Source organism: Hevea brasiliensis, chromosome 8 (genome assembly GCF_030052815.1).
Source record: "Hevea brasiliensis isolate MT/VB/25A 57/8 chromosome 8, ASM3005281v1, whole genome shotgun sequence".
Classification (NCBI taxonomy): domain Eukaryota; kingdom Viridiplantae; phylum Streptophyta; class Magnoliopsida; order Malpighiales; family Euphorbiaceae; genus Hevea; species Hevea brasiliensis.
In genome coordinates, this window is record NC_079500.1 from 76,480,440 (window position 1) to 76,504,257 (window position 23,818).

The 23,818-nt window shown below is 34.2% G+C and overlaps 1 protein-coding gene and 1 non-coding gene across 3 annotated transcripts in view; both read left to right on the forward strand.

The window, feature by feature from the left end:
• The first annotated feature begins 2,726 nt into the window (after positions 1-2,726).
• On the forward strand, positions 2,727-2,833 carry LOC131182730 (small nucleolar RNA R71). The gene has a single exon (XR_009150990.1). It is a non-coding gene; the product is annotated as a small nucleolar RNA R71 (small nucleolar RNA).
• Positions 2,834-10,021: 7,188 nt separating this feature from the next.
• The window catches only part of LOC110657269 (pentatricopeptide repeat-containing protein At5g04810, chloroplastic), a 46,067-nt gene continuing 32,270 nt past the window's right edge, over positions 10,022-23,818 (forward strand). The window contains exons 1-5 of one of the 2 annotated variants that reach the window (XM_058151579.1): positions 10,022-11,046; positions 12,385-12,512; positions 12,935-13,075; positions 13,881-13,967; positions 15,266-15,419. In XM_058151579.1, coding sequence (XP_058007562.1) covers positions 10,138-11,046; positions 12,385-12,512; positions 12,935-13,075; positions 13,881-13,967; positions 15,266-15,419 — 1,419 coding nt within the window. In that variant the 5' untranslated portion in view covers positions 10,022-10,137. The remainder of the gene's footprint in view (positions 11,047-12,384; positions 12,513-12,934; positions 13,076-13,880; positions 13,968-15,265; positions 15,420-23,818) is intronic. The other variant, XM_021814425.2, reaches the window with a different exon arrangement.

A 23,818-nucleotide genomic window follows, 5' to 3' on the forward strand; every position in this document is an offset into this window, starting at 1 on the left:
TTGTTATGGCAGCATGTATATGTGTATAAAGGTTTGAATTTGGACATGTAAATGAGCTATGTCATGTGGTTAAATTATTTGTAATTAGACTTGGAAAATTCTGTACTATAATGTGCATATTGAGAATGGTTATAAGCTGCCAAAATGACAAAATATGAGTTGCTAAATGTGTTAATGTTATGGTACAAACCAGAATTGGCATGGAAGAGTGACTTGGTAAGCATAGGATGTGTAATTGGTAAAGGGTGAACAATGTACAATAGGGCAGTGTATGTTTTGGCTTAGAACCTTAAGTGTGTGACTCCAATTGGTATGAGACCAATTGAAGGTAAAACGAGGCACAAAATGTGCCAACTTTCATGAAGGAAGCTTACCAAAATTCTGCTTAGAAGGTGACTTGAAAAATGACCAAATCCGGATTAGTGCATTGAAAGCCTGAAAATTGACCATTTGGGCAGCAGTTAGTGTTTTGGCCATAACTCACTCAAAACAGGTCCAATTGACCTGAAATTTTTACTATGAATAGTTTAGACATATATCTACAACTCTTATGAAGACACTAAAGCCCAAAAATGGCCAGAACCAAGCCAAATAGCTTGTACAAATTCAGGTCCAAAAACTGGCTGAATCAAAAGTGATCTAAAAATGACCTAAAGCTACCATTTTGGTACATTTTATCCAGCATTGGTAAATTGACCATAACTTGGTCTACATAACTCAGAATGACCTGAAATTTTGCCCCGCGTGCAATAAGACATAGACCTACAAGTTTGTAGTTTTGACCGAAACCCGAAAACAGAGGGAACTAGGTCATCCGGCTAGGTCAAATTAGTATACCAGAATCCGACAAATTACAATAAAATGCAATATACATGAAAATGAATTGGGTAACATATACCAACACTAAAAGGCTATTAAATATGACACATTGGTAACATTAAAACCTAATTCACCTAGAGTGCATTGAGGGTCAACATCTTAGATTGACTAAGGAAATAATAGAATTCAATAAGTTAATTATTAAGCTTTATTCTTAGAGACAGTTTAAATGAGTACTGAAACACTTCAAATTGTGTGTTTCAGTTAGCAAAGACTCAGGGAAAGGGAAGGAAACACTGAGTCAGGGCCAAGAGACAGTTATCAGAGGTTTGTGCACAACAGTTATTTCTTTTGAATTTTTCAATTGAAATAAATTATGACTATTTGTATATTATTGTTTTAAATTGTGAGAAATTGTTTAAATGATATTTGATGGATACTTATTGATTGAAAAGCATTGTAAATGGTTTGAAACCACAGCTATCATGTATATTAATTGAATTCCTCGCTAGCTTGTCTAGTGGGATAAATTGAATTCCCTCTCTGGCTGAAGTGTTGAGGTGTGTGTCTATTGAGAACGAATAGAATGAGTACTCATATTATTGCTAGCTAGCTATGTTATTCCTCACTAGCCATCGGCTTTTGGGATGAATTGAATTCCTCACTAGCCATCGGCTTTTGGGATGAATTGGACTTTGGAATATGATTAAGCTGTGTGTGTGATTTATTGATATTTATTATGATATTGTGAAATTGAGTTTAAATTCTTTATGATATTCACTGTCTTTGAATTTAATTATGGTTTTAATTATCCACTATTTACATGACTTATGATTTGTGATTTAAAGTTATATTTGGTTAATGTTGTGCACCACTGAGACAATGGCTCAGCGATAGTTTTTCATTGCTATCACAGGTAGACAGACGGACAGGGCAGCAGACTAGGCTGCTAGCACTACACTGAGAGATCATCGGGTATATTGAGTATACCATATTTTACATTTTGTATTGTAATGTATGTCCAATGTATGTATATAGTATTCTTGGTTTTGAGCAGTTGTAAATTAAAATTGTACATTGAAGTTGTAAAATAAATTATAAATTATTTTAGTTTGTAAATATTGTGATATATTTCTTTTATCTCAGCCTTTGAAAACACTGAAAAATTATTGTGGATTTGAGTTGACAAATGTTGAGAAACATATTGTGTTGATTAAATGTTGGAGTTTGAGATTGAGAAATATATTTGAAGTGCTTTTTATAGGTTTTTGAAGAACTGTTTTATTCAAAATACAAATGGCACTCTGCCAAAATTTTTACAGAAATTACTAATAATTCAAATGTGTTAGCTATTTCACTTCAGTTCAAAAAAATTTTTAACACCTGTAAATAGTGCTCACCACTGTAAAAAGAAGTAAGAGAAGTTTTAAAATCCCTTGTAGTGTATTTAATGGGTTATCAGTAGACGGAGTTGGTAATTCATTAGGTATACTACGGGATCATGTTATGCCTTACAGAGGGGTAGGGTGTGACACACATAGTTCATCTGTTCTATAGGTTCATTGAAATTGCTGTATTTTGAATTCATGTATCCTCCTTCATAGCTGTCCTTATGTTGACTATTTGTACCAACTGCGTTGGCTTGCATTCTTTCAAGTTTCTTTGTGAGCTGATCAAACTGGGCATTTATCATGCTTAGGGCATCTACTTCTAGGACCCCTGTAGTTCTTCTTGCATTTCCTCTTTCATTTGACCACTCATAATTATGGTATGCAACCCTTTCTAGAAGTTCAAGTGCTTGTGGCACTATTTTCTCCATTAGATCACCCTCTGCAACTGAATCAACTGTGCTCTTTGTAGAGGCTAGTAATCCATTATAGAAATTTTGCACCAATAGCCAATCTTCTATGCCATGGTGTGGACAATCCCTCTGCAGGTCTTTATATCTTTCCCATGCGTCATAGAGTGACTCTCCTTCCTTTTGTCTAAAGGTGTTGAGCTAAAGCCTCAGCTTTGCAGTCTTTGCAGGAGGAAAATACCTTGCTAGAAAAGCTTGAGAGTGGTTTTCCCAGGTAGTGAATGTTCCAGCCGGTTGAGAAAGTAACCACTTCCTTGCTCTGTCCCGAAGGGAGAATGGGAATGCTCTGAGTCTTATTGCTTGATTAGACACTCCATTCATCTTGAATGTATCACATAGGACAAGAAAGCACTGGAGGTGATAGTGTGGGTCCTCTGTTGGTGAACCTGCTAACTGGGTTTGTTGAATCATTTAGAGCCATGCTGGTTTTAATTCAAAGTTGTTGACTTCCACTGTGGGTCTAGTGACACTGGGCTGAAATCCTTGGATAGATGGAGCTCCGTAATCTCTTAAGAGTCTTGGTTTGTCATTATTATCGGCCATGGTTGGGATTTTAGGATCTCCTTGATCGTGCTTTTGATGTTTCCTTTTCCTCCTGATGGCTTTCAGAGTTCTGTCTATTTCTGGATCATAGTCCAAAATTTCTTCTAGCTTTGCTCTGGTCATATACCAGAACGGGCACCTGAGAGAAAAGAAAAGAAATACAACCAGTAAAATAAAATTAAATAATAAATATAATTGCCTAAATCAGCTAAATCGCCTATCGCTTGATATTACTAAAACAAAAAAATCCCTGGCAACAACGCTAAAAACTTGTTTCGCTATTTTGCAATCACTGTAAAGTGCACGTATCGCTAAAAAGTAATAAAGTGATAAGTAGAGTATCGTTCCCACGAGGAAATTTGTTTAGCCAGTACCAATCTACACAAAAATCTTGACTGTCTAGGCTATCGAATACTTATAGAATGAAGTTTGTTAACTTTAAACACTAAAATGGTAAACTTAAAATGAAATGATTTATTTGAAGCAATTCTGGAATTAAGATTTCACACTTGAATCTTACTAGGGATGTTATCTCATTTATTTACTGAATTAAGGATCGTTTTCCTTGATGGAAATCAGTCATAAGTTATCCTAAATCCTCTCTCAAGGCATCTAGGGTGTATTCTAATTAACTCGAACCCTACTTTCGTGGTGATCAAATTAATTAAAATCCTTTAAGACCTTTGACTAATTTTTAGGTTCTACAAAGGTATCAGCCTATGTCTAGGTTAGAATTTCTAGGTTTAAGATCTTGATTTTCTAATATTAATCTTTATCTTTCAGTCCTTTAATTAACATCTACAATCATAACTAAGTGGGTACCAACACATAGCATGCATTAAGATCACAAGAAATTAAATCAAGAAACGAATCTCAAATCCAATAAATAAAACTCAGTATTCATCCATAATAATAATTACAAGAGCTACTCTCCCAAATCCAGAATAAGAAAACTACTCACTCATGGTGAGTTCAGCAAATGTCATGATAAAAAGTAAAAACAATAAAAAGAGAGTTATGCAGAAGAAATAAAATAATAAAAATCTATCTAAGGAGATGAAACAAAGGAACCAAAGAGAGTTTGCAGCTTTGATCTTGTGGAGCTTCAGTTGGAAAACTTCTTTTGGTACTAATGTAGAGTCCGACAACAGCAACCTTCAGTAGCAGTCCCGATGACAGTGACCGACCTTGCTTCCTGATGTTTTCTTTTCTATTTATATTAGTTGCTCTAGGGTTAGGTCATTTTGAGTCCAAAAGGCTTTAGGAGTCTCGTTCAAATCAGAAAACAGGAGGGGAATTCGAGTCAGTAAACAGGCTGCAGCATAGTACATGGCCCGTGTGTCACTACACGAGTCCCGCAAAGTAGGGCTGTGTAACTTACTGGAGGAGAATCGCGTGGTCTTGTTTTGGCATAGAAAGTTACACGGGTTTGTGCCAACTACACGGGCCTGATTACACAAGCCGTGCACTGTTGTTCCCATAAGGTTCTTCAAGCTTGCGCCCGATAGAGACTTACATGAGTCCCTGCAGATTACACAGGTCTACTTATACGACCCGTGTGCTTGTGTTTCTCATCGATTCTCTTGGCTTTCTTCTGGAAGAGAGTTACACGGGTCTGAGGCTTGGTTTATGTGACACCCCTTACCCGTGTACAGTATACACGAGTAAGCAATGTCACACGGTGTACCGGCACACTCTAATATGCCTTATTTAATTTTTATCATGCTTTTAAATATAATTTGTGAAATATAATTTATTTAAGCCATTTACCGAAATTGTCATTTATTTGAGGTTCTAAAAATTTTAAAGAAAATCCGGCAGAGTACCGGCTAAAAATAGAGAAAACAGTTCTTCGGAACCTGTTAAAAACACTTCCAATATTTGTATTCAATCATCTCAAACTCCAATATCCAAAATCTCAACAATTTTCAATTTCGGTTCTCAACAACCTTTTCATTTCTCAAACATCCATTTCTCATAATGCTCATATACAACAATAAATAAATGCTCAAATTTTGCATTCATAACCATAACTTTCATTATTTACATGAACATCAAAATACATTACATAAGTTCAAATACATATGAGGAAGTAAAAATTAGCTACAAAATATCAAAATGACGCCTAGTGTTCTACCAATGTACTGCAGAAGTTGAGGTGACACGGACACTGTGTAGAACTGCAGGATGGACTCACCCAGTCTGCGGTCTACTGGGCTCACGATCTGTATCTCCAGTACCTACGCGTGGCAAAAGCAACGCGCTAAGCAATAATGCTTAGTGGTGCAATAATATAATAAAAGAAAATAGCAAAAAATAAATATGTATAGAATGTATATGATTTGTTTGTTTGGTATTTCTATATCCATCATTTCATTAACTTTGTTCACCCTCATTCATTGGGTTGCCCAAGTAACCTACACTAGATGACTGGACTGGATAAACGGGTAAACTGGCACTGGGTACCTAGTACCTCGGGCCGTCACACCATCGGTCACATATGCATCTCCGGCAGGCAACAAACTAACAAGCTGTGATAACATCAGGCACAAGGCCAAAGCTCAATACAAGGTCAGAATGGCTAAAAGCCATAAAATCACAGAATGGCATATTGCCATGTGCAGTACTGCTAACTGAACCCTATTGGCATGCCAAACTATCCAAACCAATCTTGTTAGGTATACTAGGGCATTTGAAACTTTTAAATTCTTCAATTTGTGAATTTCATGTTTTGGTGTTACTATTCACCTCATTGGTCAACAAAAATATTGACTTTTGGATAGAAAATATGTACATTGACTTTGGCACTCCCAACATACCACATTTTGTATTTAAAACTTGTTGGCATTAAGCGTTAATACCATTTCTAAGCATTAAACCAAAGGAGCAGATTTTTCAGATTTTGTACCATAACTTTACTGTTCCATTAGGAACTGTTACAGTGGAAATTTGAGGAATTGGTAAACATAAAAGTTGTTCCTTATTTTGTCTAGTTGAATTTCCTTTTTTGAATCACTCCATTTGGAGTTTTGTAGCTCCAGATATGGTCCAAAAACCACAGCTGGCCGGATTGCCAATCTGCAGAATTGACCATATCTACAGTAACATGAACAGTGACTGTGATTGCATTTTTGAATTGGTTCTGGCCATAATTTGGGGTAGGTTTCTTCATGAAAGTTGTTTGTCTATGTCTTAACTTGTTGCTGTAAAAATTTCAGGTCAATTGACCAAATCTACAGTGAGTTATGGCCAAATGAACAGTTACTGTTCATTTGGTTATTCTGCAGAATTAGTTGCACGGTGTCCGGATGGGGGCCAACTTTTGGTCCTCTTGCTTTGGTCTTTTGGGCATGGTTTCTTCAGCAAAAATGTGCCATTATGATCCTAGTTTCATGTCCAATTGGCCAAACACCAATTGAACCAACACAACCCAAGTTATGGCAGTCCAAGTGGACTGAAATTTGATCACCCCGTCTGGCCCTAGGGCAGCCTACACATTCACTTTGCCATACTATTTTTCAGTCCAAATTGTGGTCAACTTACCTAAAATGGTCACTAATTGACCATTAAAATGTTCTCTAACAATTTCCTAAGCCAAGTCAATTTTTCACTTCTCAAAACCCTAATTCCCATATGAGTTTTCACAAATTCCTTATTCAACTCTTTCATTCTTTGTATATGTATATGTATATACTTTAAACATAAGCTCTAGTTCACTCTAAGTCCATCAAAACAATCAAAATAATTCCTTCACAAGGGCTGCCGAAAATTCATAGTATGTATACACATAATTCTTGTTCATTTTAGTTACAATTCTTACTCAATTCAAGTTACAAATCAAAAAAAATAAAGAGTTTTAAGTATCTAATGCACTAACCTTGAATAGGGCAGAATTTTCCCAAGTTAATCTTCACTTTCTTTCCCTTTCTATGCTGCCAAACACTTCCCAAGAGGTAGAGACAAGTTTTTAGTGAAGGGACTTAGGGTTTTGGGGTGAGGAAAGCATGGAAATTAAAGCTTTAGAAAGTTTGTTAATGGAGGAGTGAGGGAGGAGGTGAAAAACGGTTTTGAAGGAGAAGAAGGGCTGCTGTTTGCTTTTTAATTCTTTGGTCTCTTTTGACTCTTTTTATTAGTTAATTTGATGGTTACTTAATTGTGATTGGTGGACAATTTTAAATGACATCATAATATGTCATAATTGGCATTTTATTGTATTTTCTTTTCTCTTCTTCTCTACTCACTTTCAATTAATTTTTTATCAATATTAATTCATATTTTATGTCATAATAATTATTTACTTAACTGGACAAGTCGGCCAAAAATCACCTCTAAAGGCGAAATGACCAAAATGCCCTCCGTTTGGCTTAACGGGTCAAAATTGTCTGTACCGATTGAAAAATTTTTCTAGGTATTTTCTTGGCATTCTAATGCCATGGGAACCTCAATAACCCTTCTCTGGAGTCCCAAAATTATTTTATAATTTTTCCCCCGGGTCTAGGGCTCCTCGTTGCGAGAACCGCAACTTCCCTCTGGTTACCCATCGCTTGGGCACCGGCTCATTTAACTCGGTTGTATTTTATTTCTAAAATTTTTATCAAATTTTTCTTATTAATATTTGAGTTAATTATGGTCCCTCACTTTAGTTTAAATATTTTTCCGGACGTTCTAGCTGTCCGGACCGACACCGGTCACCGGAACAGTAGAATGTACGGAGTTGCTACCGGGAGGGTGTTACAGTTTACATGACCCGTTTACTTTGTATCAGCAGCAATTCTTTGTCTTTTTACCTCTCCAAGCTTTCCTTTGCACTCCCATCCTTTGGAGCTTCACCCAAACACTTGAAATAATGCAGAAAACATGGAATTAAGGGCGTGGTAACATAATTTATGAAAACTAATGAAATCAATTACTATGCATGAAAATACTTGCCTAAATACTATGATTTAGAATATAAATGTGCTTAAAAACATCTATACATTTCAAGTGTATCATATATGCTCCTACGTATTTAGTTATTTCAATAAAAATTTTTTATTAAATTTAAGTTCATCTATACTATATAAAATGCATGAAGGTAGGAGGAGGGGAGACATTTGTTTTGCCAAAAATGCCTCTCCTTCTTGAATTATTTATAATTATATTTTTATTATTTAAATTAATTTTAAAATTTGTATAAATTTAACTTAATTTTAAAATTCATATAAATTTAAAATTCTTAATATTAATTATACTTAACTTTAATTAAAAAATAAAATTTTATAAAAAGTAATTAACTAAAAAATAAATGAATAAATTAAAAATAAAAAATATTGTTAATAGTCTAAAAAAACTTATTATCAATGTTTACATTGAGATTACAATTAATTCTATTTTAATTAAAAAAATTGTGCAAAAGAAAAAAAATATTATCTTTAAATTTTTATAATAGCATTATAATACTAACAGAAGTCTAAAACTATATTCGCATAAAATTATAGTAATATTGTCTGGAAAGATTCACTTCACCGATCACATTTTAACTATGAAGAAGCAAAGATAATCAATGAGGAAAATTATAATATTATTTACAAAATTAAAAATTTTAATTTCACTCAAATAATATAATAATAATTTAACAATAATAAAAAAAATATTATTCTATAATATCTAAAATCTAAATATATAATATAATAATTCTTCCTAATTAACTTTATTAGAATTTTACATAAATATAATTGCAAATTTCATAGTACATTCTTCGTAGTGTTGTTAAAATAGGAATATATTTGATACGGCTCCTTCTTATATAAAAATAAATCCGATTGCTCATTATAATTAAGCAAAACTGCAAAGGCATAATAAAGTTCTCAAAACTTGTGATTATATCAAAGTTTTCAAAGCTTGTACTTTTATTTTTCATTTTTTGCTATTTATTTCCAACGCATGCATTTACTATCAAGACGGTAATTATTTCTTTGTAGTATTTCTTAGTCAGTTTGCTAAGTTTGCGTTTTGAGTGTTTATTTTTTATTTTTTCATTTTTTTAAGTCTTATATAATATATTTGTAATTCGCTTCACAACTTTCTCAAGTCAAGTATCTAAGACTGATTTTCATTCGGTAATTTAGTTTCATCATGAGTTTTCTGCTCTTTTATTGAAAGGTATGTGTTAAAATTATTTCTCTATATCATCAAATATAAATTTATACATACAATACACGCAGGCTAAAAAAAAAACTAGACTTATGAATTATCTCGCAGAGTCATTCAAGTTGAAGAATTTTAAAAATATTTACAGCCTATGATCTGCTATTCATTGATCCAAGTTATTTTCGTTGAGAGACGCATATTTATTACTTAACATTATCTTTTTATTACTTTATTCGTATGTAAAATTATAAAATAAATATATTAATGCTTAATTTAATTAAATTTTTATCTTAAAATTTTAGGATGGATCATATGAAATTGCTTATATTATAATAATTATTTTAATAATATTTATTATATTTTGTTATGATTTTTTATACTGATTATTAAGAAAATAAACAAAAGTTTTCATAATATTTTAAAATTTATTAATTAATTAGTAATTTTTTTTAAATTTATATATAAAAAATTAAATTATGAATATAAATAATGAACATAACCCATGTTATAAAATATGAGTAATTATAAATATTAAGAGTAATATAAATAATAAAAATATGTTAAATATTATATTGTAATAATATAATATATAATTTTAAAATAATTTTGCGCATTTAAGAATAAAATGAAGGAATAACAAATTATTGAATAATTACAATATTTCAAAACAATAAATATTAGTGAAGTGAGAAAAATATCGAGTCGAACCAAACATTGGCTTTGCAGAAAACAAAGGTCGATCATGCTGCTCCTCTTCAGTTTCTCTTTGCAATTTTCAACGGATAATAATGGATATTTTTTCGCTCTCCGCCACCCCACGCATCTTTGCCTACCCCGCTCTCTCCTCCACTAATAGAAAACGCCACTCCATCGCCACCACGTCCATCTCTTTTTCTCTCAACCCACCACCACCACCACCACCACCACCATCGGAGTGCGACAACTCATCCTCCCTCCGCCGTCCCAAGTCCCTCAATTCTACCAACACTCCTTCCACTATTACTCCTAACCCTACTCATAAAAACCCCAACAACCCACTCAAATCCTTTCTCAATCCTTCTCATGTCCCTTCCCCACCTCCACCAGGTACCAGCAGGAGCAGCAGCACCTGCTCCACCACCAATCCTGACATTCTCTCCACCAAACTCCGTCTATCTAGCAAGCTCTCCCCTCCTCCTCCTCCATCTGCTGTTGCTTCTGTTCCTCCTTCTCCCCTGCCGAAAACCAAAGGCCGAGAAAACGAATCCGGCAAAACTGAATTCCGCCAAGAGGGAAAGATTTTTGTTGGGAACTTACCCAACTGGATAAAGAAGCGTGAAATATGCGAGTTCTTTCGCCAGTTTGGTCCCATAAAAAACGTAATCTTGATCAGAGGACACAATGAAACCGAAAGGAATGCTGGGTTTGGGTTTATTATCTATGATGGTCCAACAGCAGCAAAGTCTGCCATGAAAGCTGAGGAGTTTGATGGAATGGAGTTCCATGGAAGGGTTCTTACTGTGAAATTGGACGATGGGAGAAGATTGAAGGCTAAAGCGGAGGAAAGAAGGCGGTGGGTGCAAGGGGAGGATGGGGATGATTATAGGTCCAGGTGGCATGAAGAAAGAGAGGGGTACAGAAAGGCGTTTCGGAGGGTTCTGGAGACGCAGCCAGAGAATTGGCAGGCGGTTGTTAGTGCTTTCGAGAGAATTAAAAAGGTAGAATTAGATGTGATAGTTGGATTGGTTGTATATTGGCCATGATGCGAAAGAAAGAATGAAAATTTTGTTATTCGTTGTTTGAGTTTTTATTTGTTTTTTAGTTAAAAATATAGAACTGGGAGGTCCTAGAATGTATCTTATCTTTAATCCTCTAAGGGGGTACCAGTAATATCCCTGGTGAAGTAATGAGCCTCTTTGATGCCATTCTTTCAAGGAGAGAAAAGGAGAAATAAAATTGACTGTGAGGAAGCTTTAAGGATTCTTTTCACCCCAGCTTAGACGAAGGAGGGAATAGTTTGCTAGATTCTCCAGTTAAAATTATAATTAATATATAGTTATATTTAATATGCTAGAAAATTGTAGTTACAACAATGAGGAAAAGAAATGTGCGTGAGTTAAGAAAGAACTAACCGCTTGAGATCTGAAAGTTAGAGTTTTGAGAGGTCGTCGTGTGTTTTTGGCTTTAGAGAGATTAATTAATGCACAGATTATTTATTTATTTATTTATTTATTTTTTGTGGCAAACTGAAATTGGGTTCATACTTCATTTGATGAAACTTGAATTTGATGGCAAGTGTGATGATTGATTTAGAACTAAACTGCTGTAAAATGCATGCTTTAAGCTGAGATTGTGATTTTCTATGTCTAACAGTGTTGAATTTCATTGAAAAAACAGATAGGTCTTGCTGGGATTTTAGTGGAAGGGACTGGGCATCGCTGTACATCTATGACATATGTGCTGAGTCAATTTTGAAATGAAGTCTTCTGCTGGCATTAGATAAAATTTGTTGAGATTTTTATGTACATTGTTCTGCTTTTTTTTTTTTCTTTTTTTATTGTACCTTTTTTTTGATAAACATTGTTTTGCGGACTTGATGTCCAGAAGAGCTAAATGGCAAAAAAAATGCATGTAGTCAACCCCAACAAGTTTGGGGTCAAGACTTAGTTGTTGTTGTTTAGATATACATTGTTTGCTGATAATCTTCTAATTTGAATTGGAGTCTGTCCGCAATTAAAGGTGGGTGTTTGGATTATTTAGCGTGTGCTTAGGATGATGACTTTGGTTAGAGTTCTACCAGTTCTCATCACTTACTATTGATGATGATATGTGTTTCTATGCTCTAAATAGCAATAAATTTTTTAACCTATGCTTTAGTGAGTCACGTTGAATTATTTACCAATAAGTTTTTTTTACTTACGCTAGTAAGGTATGTGAAAAGTTGCTCAGTTGTTGCATTTTAGTTTTATAAAAGTTATAATATCTGTTTTTCTATCAATTTTTTGTGAGTTTTTTTTTTCTCTATTATTATTATTATTTTTAATTTTAATGATTAGCCTTCCAGAAGGGAGTATGGATTGATGGTGAGCTATTATGCAAGGCGAGGGGATATGCATCGTGCTCGGCAAACATTTGAGAGCATGAGAGCAAGGGGAATAGAGCCAACATCACATGTCTACACAAGGTGAATTTTTGATAAAACATTTTTTAGTCTACCTTGTCTGATTTAAGAGCTAACTAAACTACTGATTTTCTTCTGCTGTTGAGCTACCGACTACTTGTCCAAGTTGTGGTCAACACATTTAATTGGGTAATATGTCTGCTCAGATATTATGTTCTGGGCTGTGATCCTTAAAAAATTGTTTTACCCGAGTAACAATAAGCATTTTTTGTGCAATGAGATTGCATAATTTTTTGAATTACCAGGTTGTACATAATCAATGCTTTTGTCATTGTTATTTCTGATTTGGCAATGTATTTGAGTGACCTTTCTGAGTTATTTGTCAGATTTAATTAGTTCTACTGTGAAATTTTTCATCTTAATGTTAGGTTTTATGCACTTCTGAATTTCTTTCTCTCAGCATTAAAGTGATTCATTTCATGCAGCCTTATTCACGCTTATGCAGTTGGTAGAGACATGGAAGAAGCATTGTCTTGTGTTAGGAAAATGAAAGAAGAGGGAATTGAAATGAGTTTGGTGACTTATAGCATAATTGTGGGGGGATTTGCCAAAATCGGCGATGCTCAGTAAGAATAAAATTGCCTATTTTTTTAGAATGTACTTGTTTGATAATTTGCATTTAAAAGTGTTTTCTTAAGTAGCTCGAGGATGTTCTGGTAGTTTACTTGTTTCCTTTCAGCATGGTTTTGAGCTTTTGCTTTGATATGTTCCTATCCTTGACACGCGCAGTCAATTCTTATTTAAGCATTTTGAGATTCTGTATGCACAGTTCACCTTATCTAAATTCTTGGCTGGTATTTGCTTCTTTTGAAATCAAATTATCTTTTGGTATGATATGAAAATTACTGAAATGTGTGGACAATGAGAATGTATGTTAGCCCAAACTATGCTTACAGCAAAATTCAAATGCACTATAGACAAACTAAAGCCTTAGTATTCTTTATTTTTTTTTTTATTTAACTTTAAAATTCTCCTTGTAAAAGGAATTGAATATCTATCTTGAATGGGACTTCTTTCTTGTGTGATCTGAGAGTAGTGCTTGAATGAAATCACTTAACAATTTGAACCCAGGAGGGAAATCACTTTGCAGTAATAAAAAAAACTGAATGCTTCATCTTCGCTGAAGCATTGTGCCTCCTGTGTGCATTTCTTTACTGCATTTGTTTTGCTTTGATGTACAACTGGATAAATGCCTAGTACATCTTCAGATCAGATTTTGTTATTATTATTATTATTATTATTATTATTATTATTATTATTATTATTTCTTTTGGCAGTGATGAGAATTCCTAAGTGCATATGCTCTCTTCATTGTTTTTGTTAAGTTATGAGAATTCCTCTGTGAGCTAATACCATTTCATGTTGTTGAAGAGCTGCAGATCACTGGTTTAAGGAGGCCAAAGAGAGACTTTCAAATATGAATACAATCATTTATGGGAACATAATTTATTCTCAGTGGTTAGTATTTAGAACAAGTTCAAATCTACAAAAATATTTCTTGTCATTAGTGATGTGCTTTTTTATAATTCACTAACAATAGTGATAAGCAATTAAGTTTATTGAAGATAAATTCCTTATTTAAATAATTGTAAGATTTCCTTACTGTTCTATAATGCTTCCTGCCAATGTTTGGACAAGATTTTTTTTTTTTTAAATGACCAAAACAAGCCAAACCTTTTTGTGTTTTTTCAATCATATCCATTTTGCCAAATTTGGCCCAATTTTAGAACTTCTTTACAATTATATCCAGTTGACCAAAGTTAGTCAAAATTGAAATAAAATATTATATGTTTTACTGATTGAAATAACTTTTTTTTTAATAATTTAATTGAAAACCGATAAACCGAACTAAATTATCTAAATTTTGGTTTCATTTTCTCTCTTAACAAATCTCTTGCTGCCCCACCCTCTTTTCTTCTCCTTAAAATTTTTGACACATTCATGCATTTAGGAGCTCAAAGGTTGATCTCATCAAAAGTTAATTATAATGCAAAAGTGAAACTATAGCCTAAATAAATTAGAATGCCTGGCTATTGAACCCTGGGGATTGCAAAGACATGAGGCAAGAAGATAAACTCTATAATGATTCAAAAGACATAACATGGCTTGAGCAATTGCTTGGTAAGAAGTTACCTCCAAGTTGTTTTCTTCATGGAATTGATGCCAATTCCAAAGGTAGACCAGTCATTCAAAGCTACTTTTCCATTGTAAATTGAGCTGGAGAAATTAGATGCAAACCAAGCAATTGAGGTAGAGGGGGAGGGAGATATTAGGGATTGGTAGTGGTGGTTTCTGTTTTCTCTCACCTTGGACTAAAAATCACCCCTTGGTAGTGGTAGTGATAGTGACTGAATTTGGAAGCTTTATGGTTAGAGAGACACTAATGGTGGGGGGAGAGAGAGAGAGAGAGAGAGAGAGAGAGAGAGAGAGAGGTGACTTGAGTGGAGAGAGAAGGAAGGGGTCAAAGAAGAGGGAGAGAGGGTGAGGAAGGAAAATAATAAAAATTATCTTTATATTTCAATTACTAATAAAACATTAATTTTTATTTCAATTTTAACCAATTTTAACTGCTAGTAGTGTTTAGTTAGCAGCTGAGGTTTCTTGCAATGTCAATGCAAGTCTTGAGACACTGGTGCAATGTCAATTTGAAAGATTACTCAGCTTCAATGTGCACAATGAGCTTTCCATACTCCATTAGTGTCTGTTATTATGAGGTGCATTTCCTAATAACATCATTTCTTGTTTGGCAATTACAGTCAAACATGTAATATGGATAAAGCTGAAGCTTTGGTGAGGGAGATGGAAGAAGAAGGTATAGATGCTCCTATTGACATATATCACACCATGATGGATGGCTACACCATGATTGGCAATGCAGAGAAATGTCTGACTGTATTTCAAAGACTTAAGGTAAAGAATTGATGTAATAAAGTTTATCTTCTATTAACTGATTTATATGTGTGCTAATTTTGTGATGTGTTATAAGCAATGAATGTGTTTGATTCTTTTTTTTTGTCCTCAATTTTAGCCTTCCCTTCCATCCTCATAACTGTTTTGTATCAATGCAAAGAGTTACTTTAGATGAGAGAAAGGTAATAAACAATTTGAAATCTTGAATGGGAATTATTACCTTGCATCTTAATATCTTGACAAGGGGTAGATTTCAAATGAAAATTTGTATCATTGTTAAGACCATGAATATTGGTTAAAGTTGCCACTGTTTTAGCATTTTGTCCAATTCAAGTTTTTCCCCTTAGACCTTAATCTGCAGAAGTGCCATACCTTGTTTGCAGCACAGGACAATTAGGGGTTCAAATTGTTACATCCTCTAGCATTGTTTTGAAGCATATTGTGATCATCTGCACAATCTCTGTTTTTAAGTTGTTACTTCCTGGTTGCTTTTTGCCAATTGTTGACTTTTATTGTTTTATTTGTCTATTAATATTTCTTTCCTTATTTTGTTGTTGAATGAAGAATGCATGTGAATGATGAGTGGAAATTCAATGCAAAATGGTCCAGTTTTGCATCCAAATAACAAATTTCAATTTCCAGTTTTCTTGGAACATTTTCTAGGAAGTAATGCTTGTTTTTCACAATTAAACATAGCCTTAGAAATTAAGTGGAAATCTTGTAAAAACTAAGAAATACACTGCATTACGGGAGAACATTATTGACCTTTCTGTCCACAAAGAAAACAAAAGCAAGTGATTCATTTACTCAACCAATCTTTGTATCCAAGTGCTATCTTGCTTCATATGTATAACTCTGTATTTGCACATCTATGCGAATGAATTGTCCTAAGATGTTTAAAAAAATGTTCTAGAATAAGTCTCTAGTAAATTGCCGTGTGAAAGCCAGAATTGTGAACTTTATAGTATAAGAAACTTCATGAACTCACATTATAGCGAGTGAAAACATATAATTGTGGGGTAACTTTTCTCTACAACTTCACTGAAGGTGCCAACAAGATCCAGCTCATGATCTTGCAGAAGACTATATCTATGCTTGGTCATTGGTTATTGTTGTATCCAATTTTGCTGACACACATGTTAAAAAGCTGACAAGCAGACAAATTCTTGGAAATAGTTGAGTTGTGTTTCACTATAGCTATGTTGCATGAGCATAGATTTTATAGGTGAATTCATTATAATAGGCTATGTTGACATGATAAACCCACAAAATGTACTAGGAATTTATCACATCCAAAGAACATTAATCTTTCATCTTGTAATTTTTCCTGCATAAATCTGCCATACTTTGTTCAAATTTTCACTAAGCATGGATGGATATAATACGTACATTTGTCTCTATAACTTCCTGCAACAATCTAGCATTGCATATGTGCATGACTTACAGAGTGTCATAGTTACAAGTTTCTTTTGCTTTATGAACCTTTTGCCATTGATAAATCATCTAAACTAAATAAGTAGATGATAAATTAAGCTATAAATTGAAAAATTGGAAAGCTTTGTCCGATTCTCTAGTGAATCTTTATCAATACGTTAAAAGTCACTTGATTAGAGAATGAGGGAAGTCAAGCTTTTTAGTCTTTGGGATTGTGATGAACCGCTATGCTTTCAAATTTAGTGTCCTTTGCACCTACCTTCAAGTGGCCCTCTTTCCTTTTTCATATTTTGTATTGCTCCAAGTAGTATCTCTTGGAAAGTCCTTTTTGTGGTGATTCAACTTGACATGGCTCCTTTTGGTGGTCAATGGTCTATTTAACCTTATAACAACTGTTTTACTACAAGTAGTCCCATTTGTTTTGTTTTGATATACGCTTTGATCAATAATTATTGTTAAGGAAAGTCAACTATAGATTCCTAATTATTATGTATTTCCTATATAGATAAGTATAGGCATAATTTTAGGGATTTGGTTTCCTATTCCTAATTAGATTAGGAATCTTTAATCACTTGTATATATATTTGTACCAATTCGTTTTTGTGAAAAGCACATAAAATACATTCATAACATGGTATTTGAGCACTCCATTTATTAGGGCTTTTGGGTACTATTAATATTACCATTCATGCTACTGTTCACGGCATTGTTTAGAGGAATAGTTTTGAGGAGATTTTGGATTATTGTCTAGGTATTTCGGATCTACTATGGCCTGTTTAAAGTTGTTGAATTTACTACAACAACTGTTTTGAGGAGATTTTTGGTCTCTCTTTTGTGTTGTTCTCCTGTGTAGCCCAATGAATTATTGCCCCAAAGACAATGGCAGAAAGTAAGACTATCATAGTATTTGCAGATGAATATGCCCAATTTCATCGATATCAGGCATCTTAAGGTCCACTATCCTTCTATTAGTGTTATTGCCGGTTCAGGTAACTCCTCTATGTGTTCTGTTTCCTCATCATTCAAATTGGTCATTGATTCTAGTGCTACGAATCATATGGCAGGTAATCCAAGTTTCTTTTCTACTTTTCATTCTTCTACAATGCCCTTTAATGTCATTTTGGCATATCAATCTTTTTGTTGTCTGTGTTAAGTCTACCTGAGTTTGTTTTCAATTTAGTTTCGATTGGTAAACGCACTCAAGACTTGAATTGTTGTATGTCATTTTTTCTTGACCATTGTCTCTTAAAGGATCTTACGAAGAAATGCATTATTGGCAGAGGTCATGAGTCTGGAGGTCTCTATATTCTTGACAAATAGGTGCCAAGGTCTCTTGTCTTTTCTAATGTCTTAACTCCTTTTGAAATTTATTGTTAATTAGGACATCCTTAATTATCTACTTTTTAAAAAATTGTATCCTTGGTTTCACTCATTGTTAGTTTTGGAATGTGAGTCATGTTAATTTGCAAAACATCATTGTCTGCATTTAGTTCCTAGAGTCAATAAACGGGCTTCAGTCACCTTTGGAGTTAGTCCATTATGATATTTGGGGTCCACAGGTCACTAAATTGGATCCTAAATCTCTTAAATGTGTCTTCCTTGTATATTCCTGGCGTTAAAAAGTGTACTGATATTTTTCTCTAACTCTTAGTCGTTATCTTGTATATGCAAATGTTACTTTTTTTTTTTTAGTCTACTCTATTCTTTCCTCCATCATCTACTTATGAAAATTAGGGAGAATTAGATGATCTCTTGGTTTACATTGTCCAATAGTTGTCCAGTCTTTAGAATCCTCCAGCTCCACCAGCCATGTACCTGTTTGTCCTCCCATTGTTCATGTCTATTCTAGGAGATTAGAGACTCTTGACTCAGATCCTCTACCAGCTTCTTTGTTGGAAGATCTAGTCCTCTCATGATCCTCAGTCTAACCTAGATTTTTCCATTGCTCTTCGTATAGGTAAGCGTACATGTACTTATCTGTTGTGGATGGCAGCAGATAATGTTGCATATTTAGCTATTTGAAAATGCGAATAATCCATTTCAATTTGTTGGTTTCGAACATCAAAGGATCCAGCTGCAACATTATCATTTTGAAGCTTTTATTTCGGTTTTCAATTTTTTAAATTTTGAATTGTAGTAGTTATGATGTAATCCTCTTAATTGTAGGAAGACTTGTTCTTTTGAAATTTTGTAAGCTTGCTTTAAAAAGGTGGAGCTTATCATTAATAAAATAAGCAAAATTTCTATACAAAAGTGTTCTTATGAGATTGGAGGATTCTCTCTCAACGAGCACTCAATTAATTCTTCACAATAGGTTTCTTTAAGAAAGCAGGAACGTGAATCAGGGAAAGTCCAAGTACTTGAGGTAGATTTCTAGGTCATTGTCCTGTGATGAGATCCTATTCAAGTGCACATAACTTGGTATCAGAGTTGGTTGTCATGGGTGAACCTTAGTTACCTAATACGCTGTATTCCTAAGTCATGGTATGGGTATTGGGTACGCGGTATGCAGTACAAGAATTAATGAAATATAAGGTACTTTAGGGGTAGACTTAATTGGTGCATTAATTTGCTTCGCGGTTTGTCAAATTATATTTATTCAGTATATAAATTATATTTATATAGAATTATTTATTTTTTAATTTTATTTAATATAATGTTTATAAAAAAATTAAAAATTAATTAGTATGATAATTTTTTAACATAATATACACATTATTTAACTTTTAATAAAATATTTAAAATATAATTAAAATTAACAATATTTATATTTTCTAAAAGATATCATATTTTTATTAATAAATTAATAAAAATATTTATTTCATGTCTTCAAAAATCAAGATTTTTCTACCACATAATCTATTAAAACAGATAAAAAAAAAAAAAAATCTAAGGCCCATAAAGTTATAACCCATTCCATAAGTGTCCAAGCCAACATCTTTTCATTTGCCCCTTCTTCTTCTTTTGCATAGCTGCTGCATGCCCTTCTTTCTTTTCCATTTTGTATCGTTGTTGTCTATCACTACTACTTCTTTTTCATCTTGTTAGTGAACTAGGACATGTGCCCAAGCGTTTTGGAATGTCAGAGTATTGCGTTCTGGGATGTGAGTACTAGCTCAAGGTTGGGAGAGAGAGAGAGAGAGGGGCGCGGGGTGTGTGGGGCTTGCAGTGAATTAGGTAACTATGGGGTGAACCAGTGAATTTAGAAGAGAAGCTGAACTCTTTCATGCAAAAATCTGAGTCTCAATTCAACAACTTGGCTTAGCTACTATCATAGCTGGTTCTAACTTTCAAAAAGGGAGTGAACTAGAACCAAAATTTTGGCTAGTAAGCTAATGAGCAGACGGAAGGGCATGTGGTACCTAGGTATAACAGGCTCGACTTTCCTTAATTTGATGGTTCCCATGATTCGCTCGGGTGGCTTAACTGTTGTGAACAGTTCTTCCATAATCAACGTAGTAAAGAGGGCGAATAAAATCAATCTAGCTACTTTGCACATGATGGGTGAGGCTCAACTATGGTATTACAGACCTGAACAAAAAGAGATAGGGTTGCAATGGCAAGCGTTTAAAGATTATTGCAACCTGCGATTTGGGCCCCATGTGAGCAACAATCCTTTGAGAGAATCGGTGAACTTGAAGCAAACAGAGTCGGTGGAAGGATAACAGCAATTTCAGTCAACAAGGGTAACTTTTGTTCGCACTGATCAATAAATTGACCTTTTCACTGCTGGGCTATCTGATAATATTCGGTTGGAAGTAGAGTTGTAGAATCCTCCGAATTTAATTATTGCCTTGAATTTTGCCTGTGCTTTTGAGAAGCAATTGCTCTCAGTTCAATTAGATACTAAAAGAACTTTTATTGGATGATTTGAAATATTAAACCATATGTTGGGGGAGCTTAACGAGATTCGAAGGGAGTGGAAGCTAGTGTTGCAGTGACTTCGACTATGGGTAGTGGTTTAACTCCATTCGTTAAACAGCTTAGCAAGGTGGAGATGACTGAATGTCACGCTGAGGGATTGTTACAACTATGATGAGCGTATACACTCAACCACTGTTGCACGAAATTATTTTGGCTTGAGTTATTGAACCCTGGACCACTTGGAGTTGGCGGGAATCATTGATTGAATTTCGTTTGCTTATCCACATTTCAAGCTTGTGAACACAGTGGGAGGGGACACGAGATTTTCCGATCTCAATTGGATTACACCAAGGATCAGCCATAAGCCCTTACATTTTTACATTAGTTTTAGATGAACTGACGAAACATATACAAGAGAGTATTCCTTGGTGCATGATGTTTGCGGATGATATTGTTCTGATAGATGAGACACGAGAAGGAGTCAATAGAAAACTAGAATTTTGGAGAAGTACTCTAGAGTCAAAGGGTTTTAAGTTAAGTAGAACGAAGACAGAATACATGCATTGCAAGTTTAGTGAAGGCCAAACTGGTGATAGGGAAGGAGTTAGTTTGAATGGAGTGATACTGCCCCAAAGTGATCACTTTAAATATCTAGGCTCAGTCCTTCGAGTAGATGGGGGATGTGAGGAGGATGTTAGTCATAGAATTAAAGCCGGATGGTTGAAGTGGAGATGTGCCACGGGAGTTTTATGTGATCGTAAGATTCCCAATAAATTGAAAGGAAAATTTTACCGTACAGCCATACGACCAGCTATGTTATGTGGTAGTGAGTGTTGGGCACTGAAAGAGTCGTATGCATCTAAGATAAGAGTTGCAGATATGAGAATGTTAAGGTGGATGAGTGGCCATACTAGACTAGATAAAGTCCGTAATGAGAGTATTAGAGGAAAGGTAGGAGTGGTGCCAATTGAAGATAAGTTGAGAGAAGGGAGATTGAGGTGGTTTGGTCATGTGAAGCGTAGACATATGGAGGCTCCAGTTAGACAAGTAGAGCACATTAGTTTAGAGGATAGAAAGAAAAAAAGGGATAGACCTAAATTGACTTAGAGGAGAGTAATACAACATGATCTAGAAGCATTACACATTTCTGAGGATTTAACCCAAAATCGTTCAGAGTGGGGAAAGCAAATCCATATAGCAGACCCCAAATTTTTGGGATAAAGGCTTAGTTGAGTTGAGTATCCACATTTCAAGCTTGAGGACCAACTTGAACTTCAGAGGGGGAGTAATGTTGTGGATGTCAGCGGATCATGTTGCAGATTTAGCTATTTGAAAATGCAAATAAGCCATTTCAGTTTGTTGGTTTCAAAAACCAAGGAAACCAGTTGCAACGTTATCATTTTGAAGCTTTCATTTCAGTTTTTAATTTTTAAATTTTGAATTGTAGTAGTTGTTATGTTGTAATCCTCTTAATTGTAGGAAGACTTGTTCTTTTGAAATTTTTAAGGTTTGCTTTAAAAGGGCAGAACTTATCATTAATAATATAAGCAGAATTACCATGCAGAAGTGTTCTTAGGAGACCGGAGGTTCTCTCTTAATGAGCCCTCAATTAATTCTTCACAATTGGTTCCTCTAAGAAAGGTAGGAACGTGAATAAGGGAAAGTCCAAGGCACTTAAGGTAGATTTCCTTGTCCATCACCCATGACGAGATTCTATTCAAGGGCACATAACATTATCCTATTTCCTCATTTGTTTCTTATGATCTTTTATCTTTGTTTTCTAGTTCTTTCATTGCATCCTTAGATTTTGTTTTAATTCTTAAGACTGTTCATGAAGCCTTTTCTTGTCTCATCCTAGTTGGCATGCTCCCATGGAAGAGGAGATGGTGGCCTTGGATGGTAATGGTACTTGGAATTTGGTTACTTTACTTACAGAGAAGAAAGTTATTGGATGTAAATGGGTGTTTGTAGTAAAGGTTAATCTTGATGGTTCTATGGCTCATGTTAAAGCTCGTCTTGTTACCAAATGGTATGCTCAGGCTTATTCCATTGATTATTTTGACATTGTATCTCTAGTAGCAAAACTTGCCTTTGTTTGCCTATTCATATTTATGATAGTTACTTATAATAGACCTTTACACCTGTTAGATATTAAGAATACTATTCTACATGAAGATTTACATAAGAAAGTTTATATGGAGCAATCCACTGGGTTTGTTGCTGAGAGAGGACATGGGAAAGTTTGTTGACTTAGCAAATCTTTGTATGGTTTGAAAAAAAGTCCTCATGCTTGGTTTGGGAAATTTAGTGAGATAATTCAAAAATTTGGGATGGAAAAGAGTAAGTTTGATCGCTCAGTATTTTATAGACAGTCTAAGGTTGGTATAATTTTACTAGTTGTATATGTTGATAATATTATTATTACTGGGAGTGATTTTGTAGCCATAGAACCATGGACACTTTAATATTGAATGTTTTTTAGATGCAGATTGGACAGGATCAAAGTTGATAGAAGATCTACTACTGAGTATTATATCTTTGTTGGAGGAAATTTAGTGTCAAGGAAGAGTAAGAAGCAAAATGTGGTCTTTTGGTCTGGTGTCGAACCAGGGTATAGAGCCATGGCATAGTATATGTGTGAGATAATATGGGTTTATCAATTATTGAATGAGGTTGGTCTTAAGTCTTCATTGCCAGTTAAGTTATAGTGTGATAATCAGGCTACTCTTCATATTGCTACTAACCCTGTGTTTCATGAATGCACTAAGCATATTGAGATTGATTGCCACCTTATTTGAGACAATGTTCAGGAAAAGTATATCTCCATAGGTCATGTTGAAATTGGAGATTAGTAGGGAGACATCTTTATAATGTTTTGAATAAATCTCGAGTTGACTATATGTGTAACAAGTTAGGCATGATTAACATTTATTCTTCAACTTGAGGGGAGTGTTAAGGAAAGTAAACTATAGATTCCTAATTATAATGTATTTCCAGTATAGATTAGTATAGGCATAATTTTAGGGATTTGGTTTCCTATTCCTAAATAGATTAGGAATCTCTAATCACTTGTATATATATTTGTGCCAATTCTGTTATGA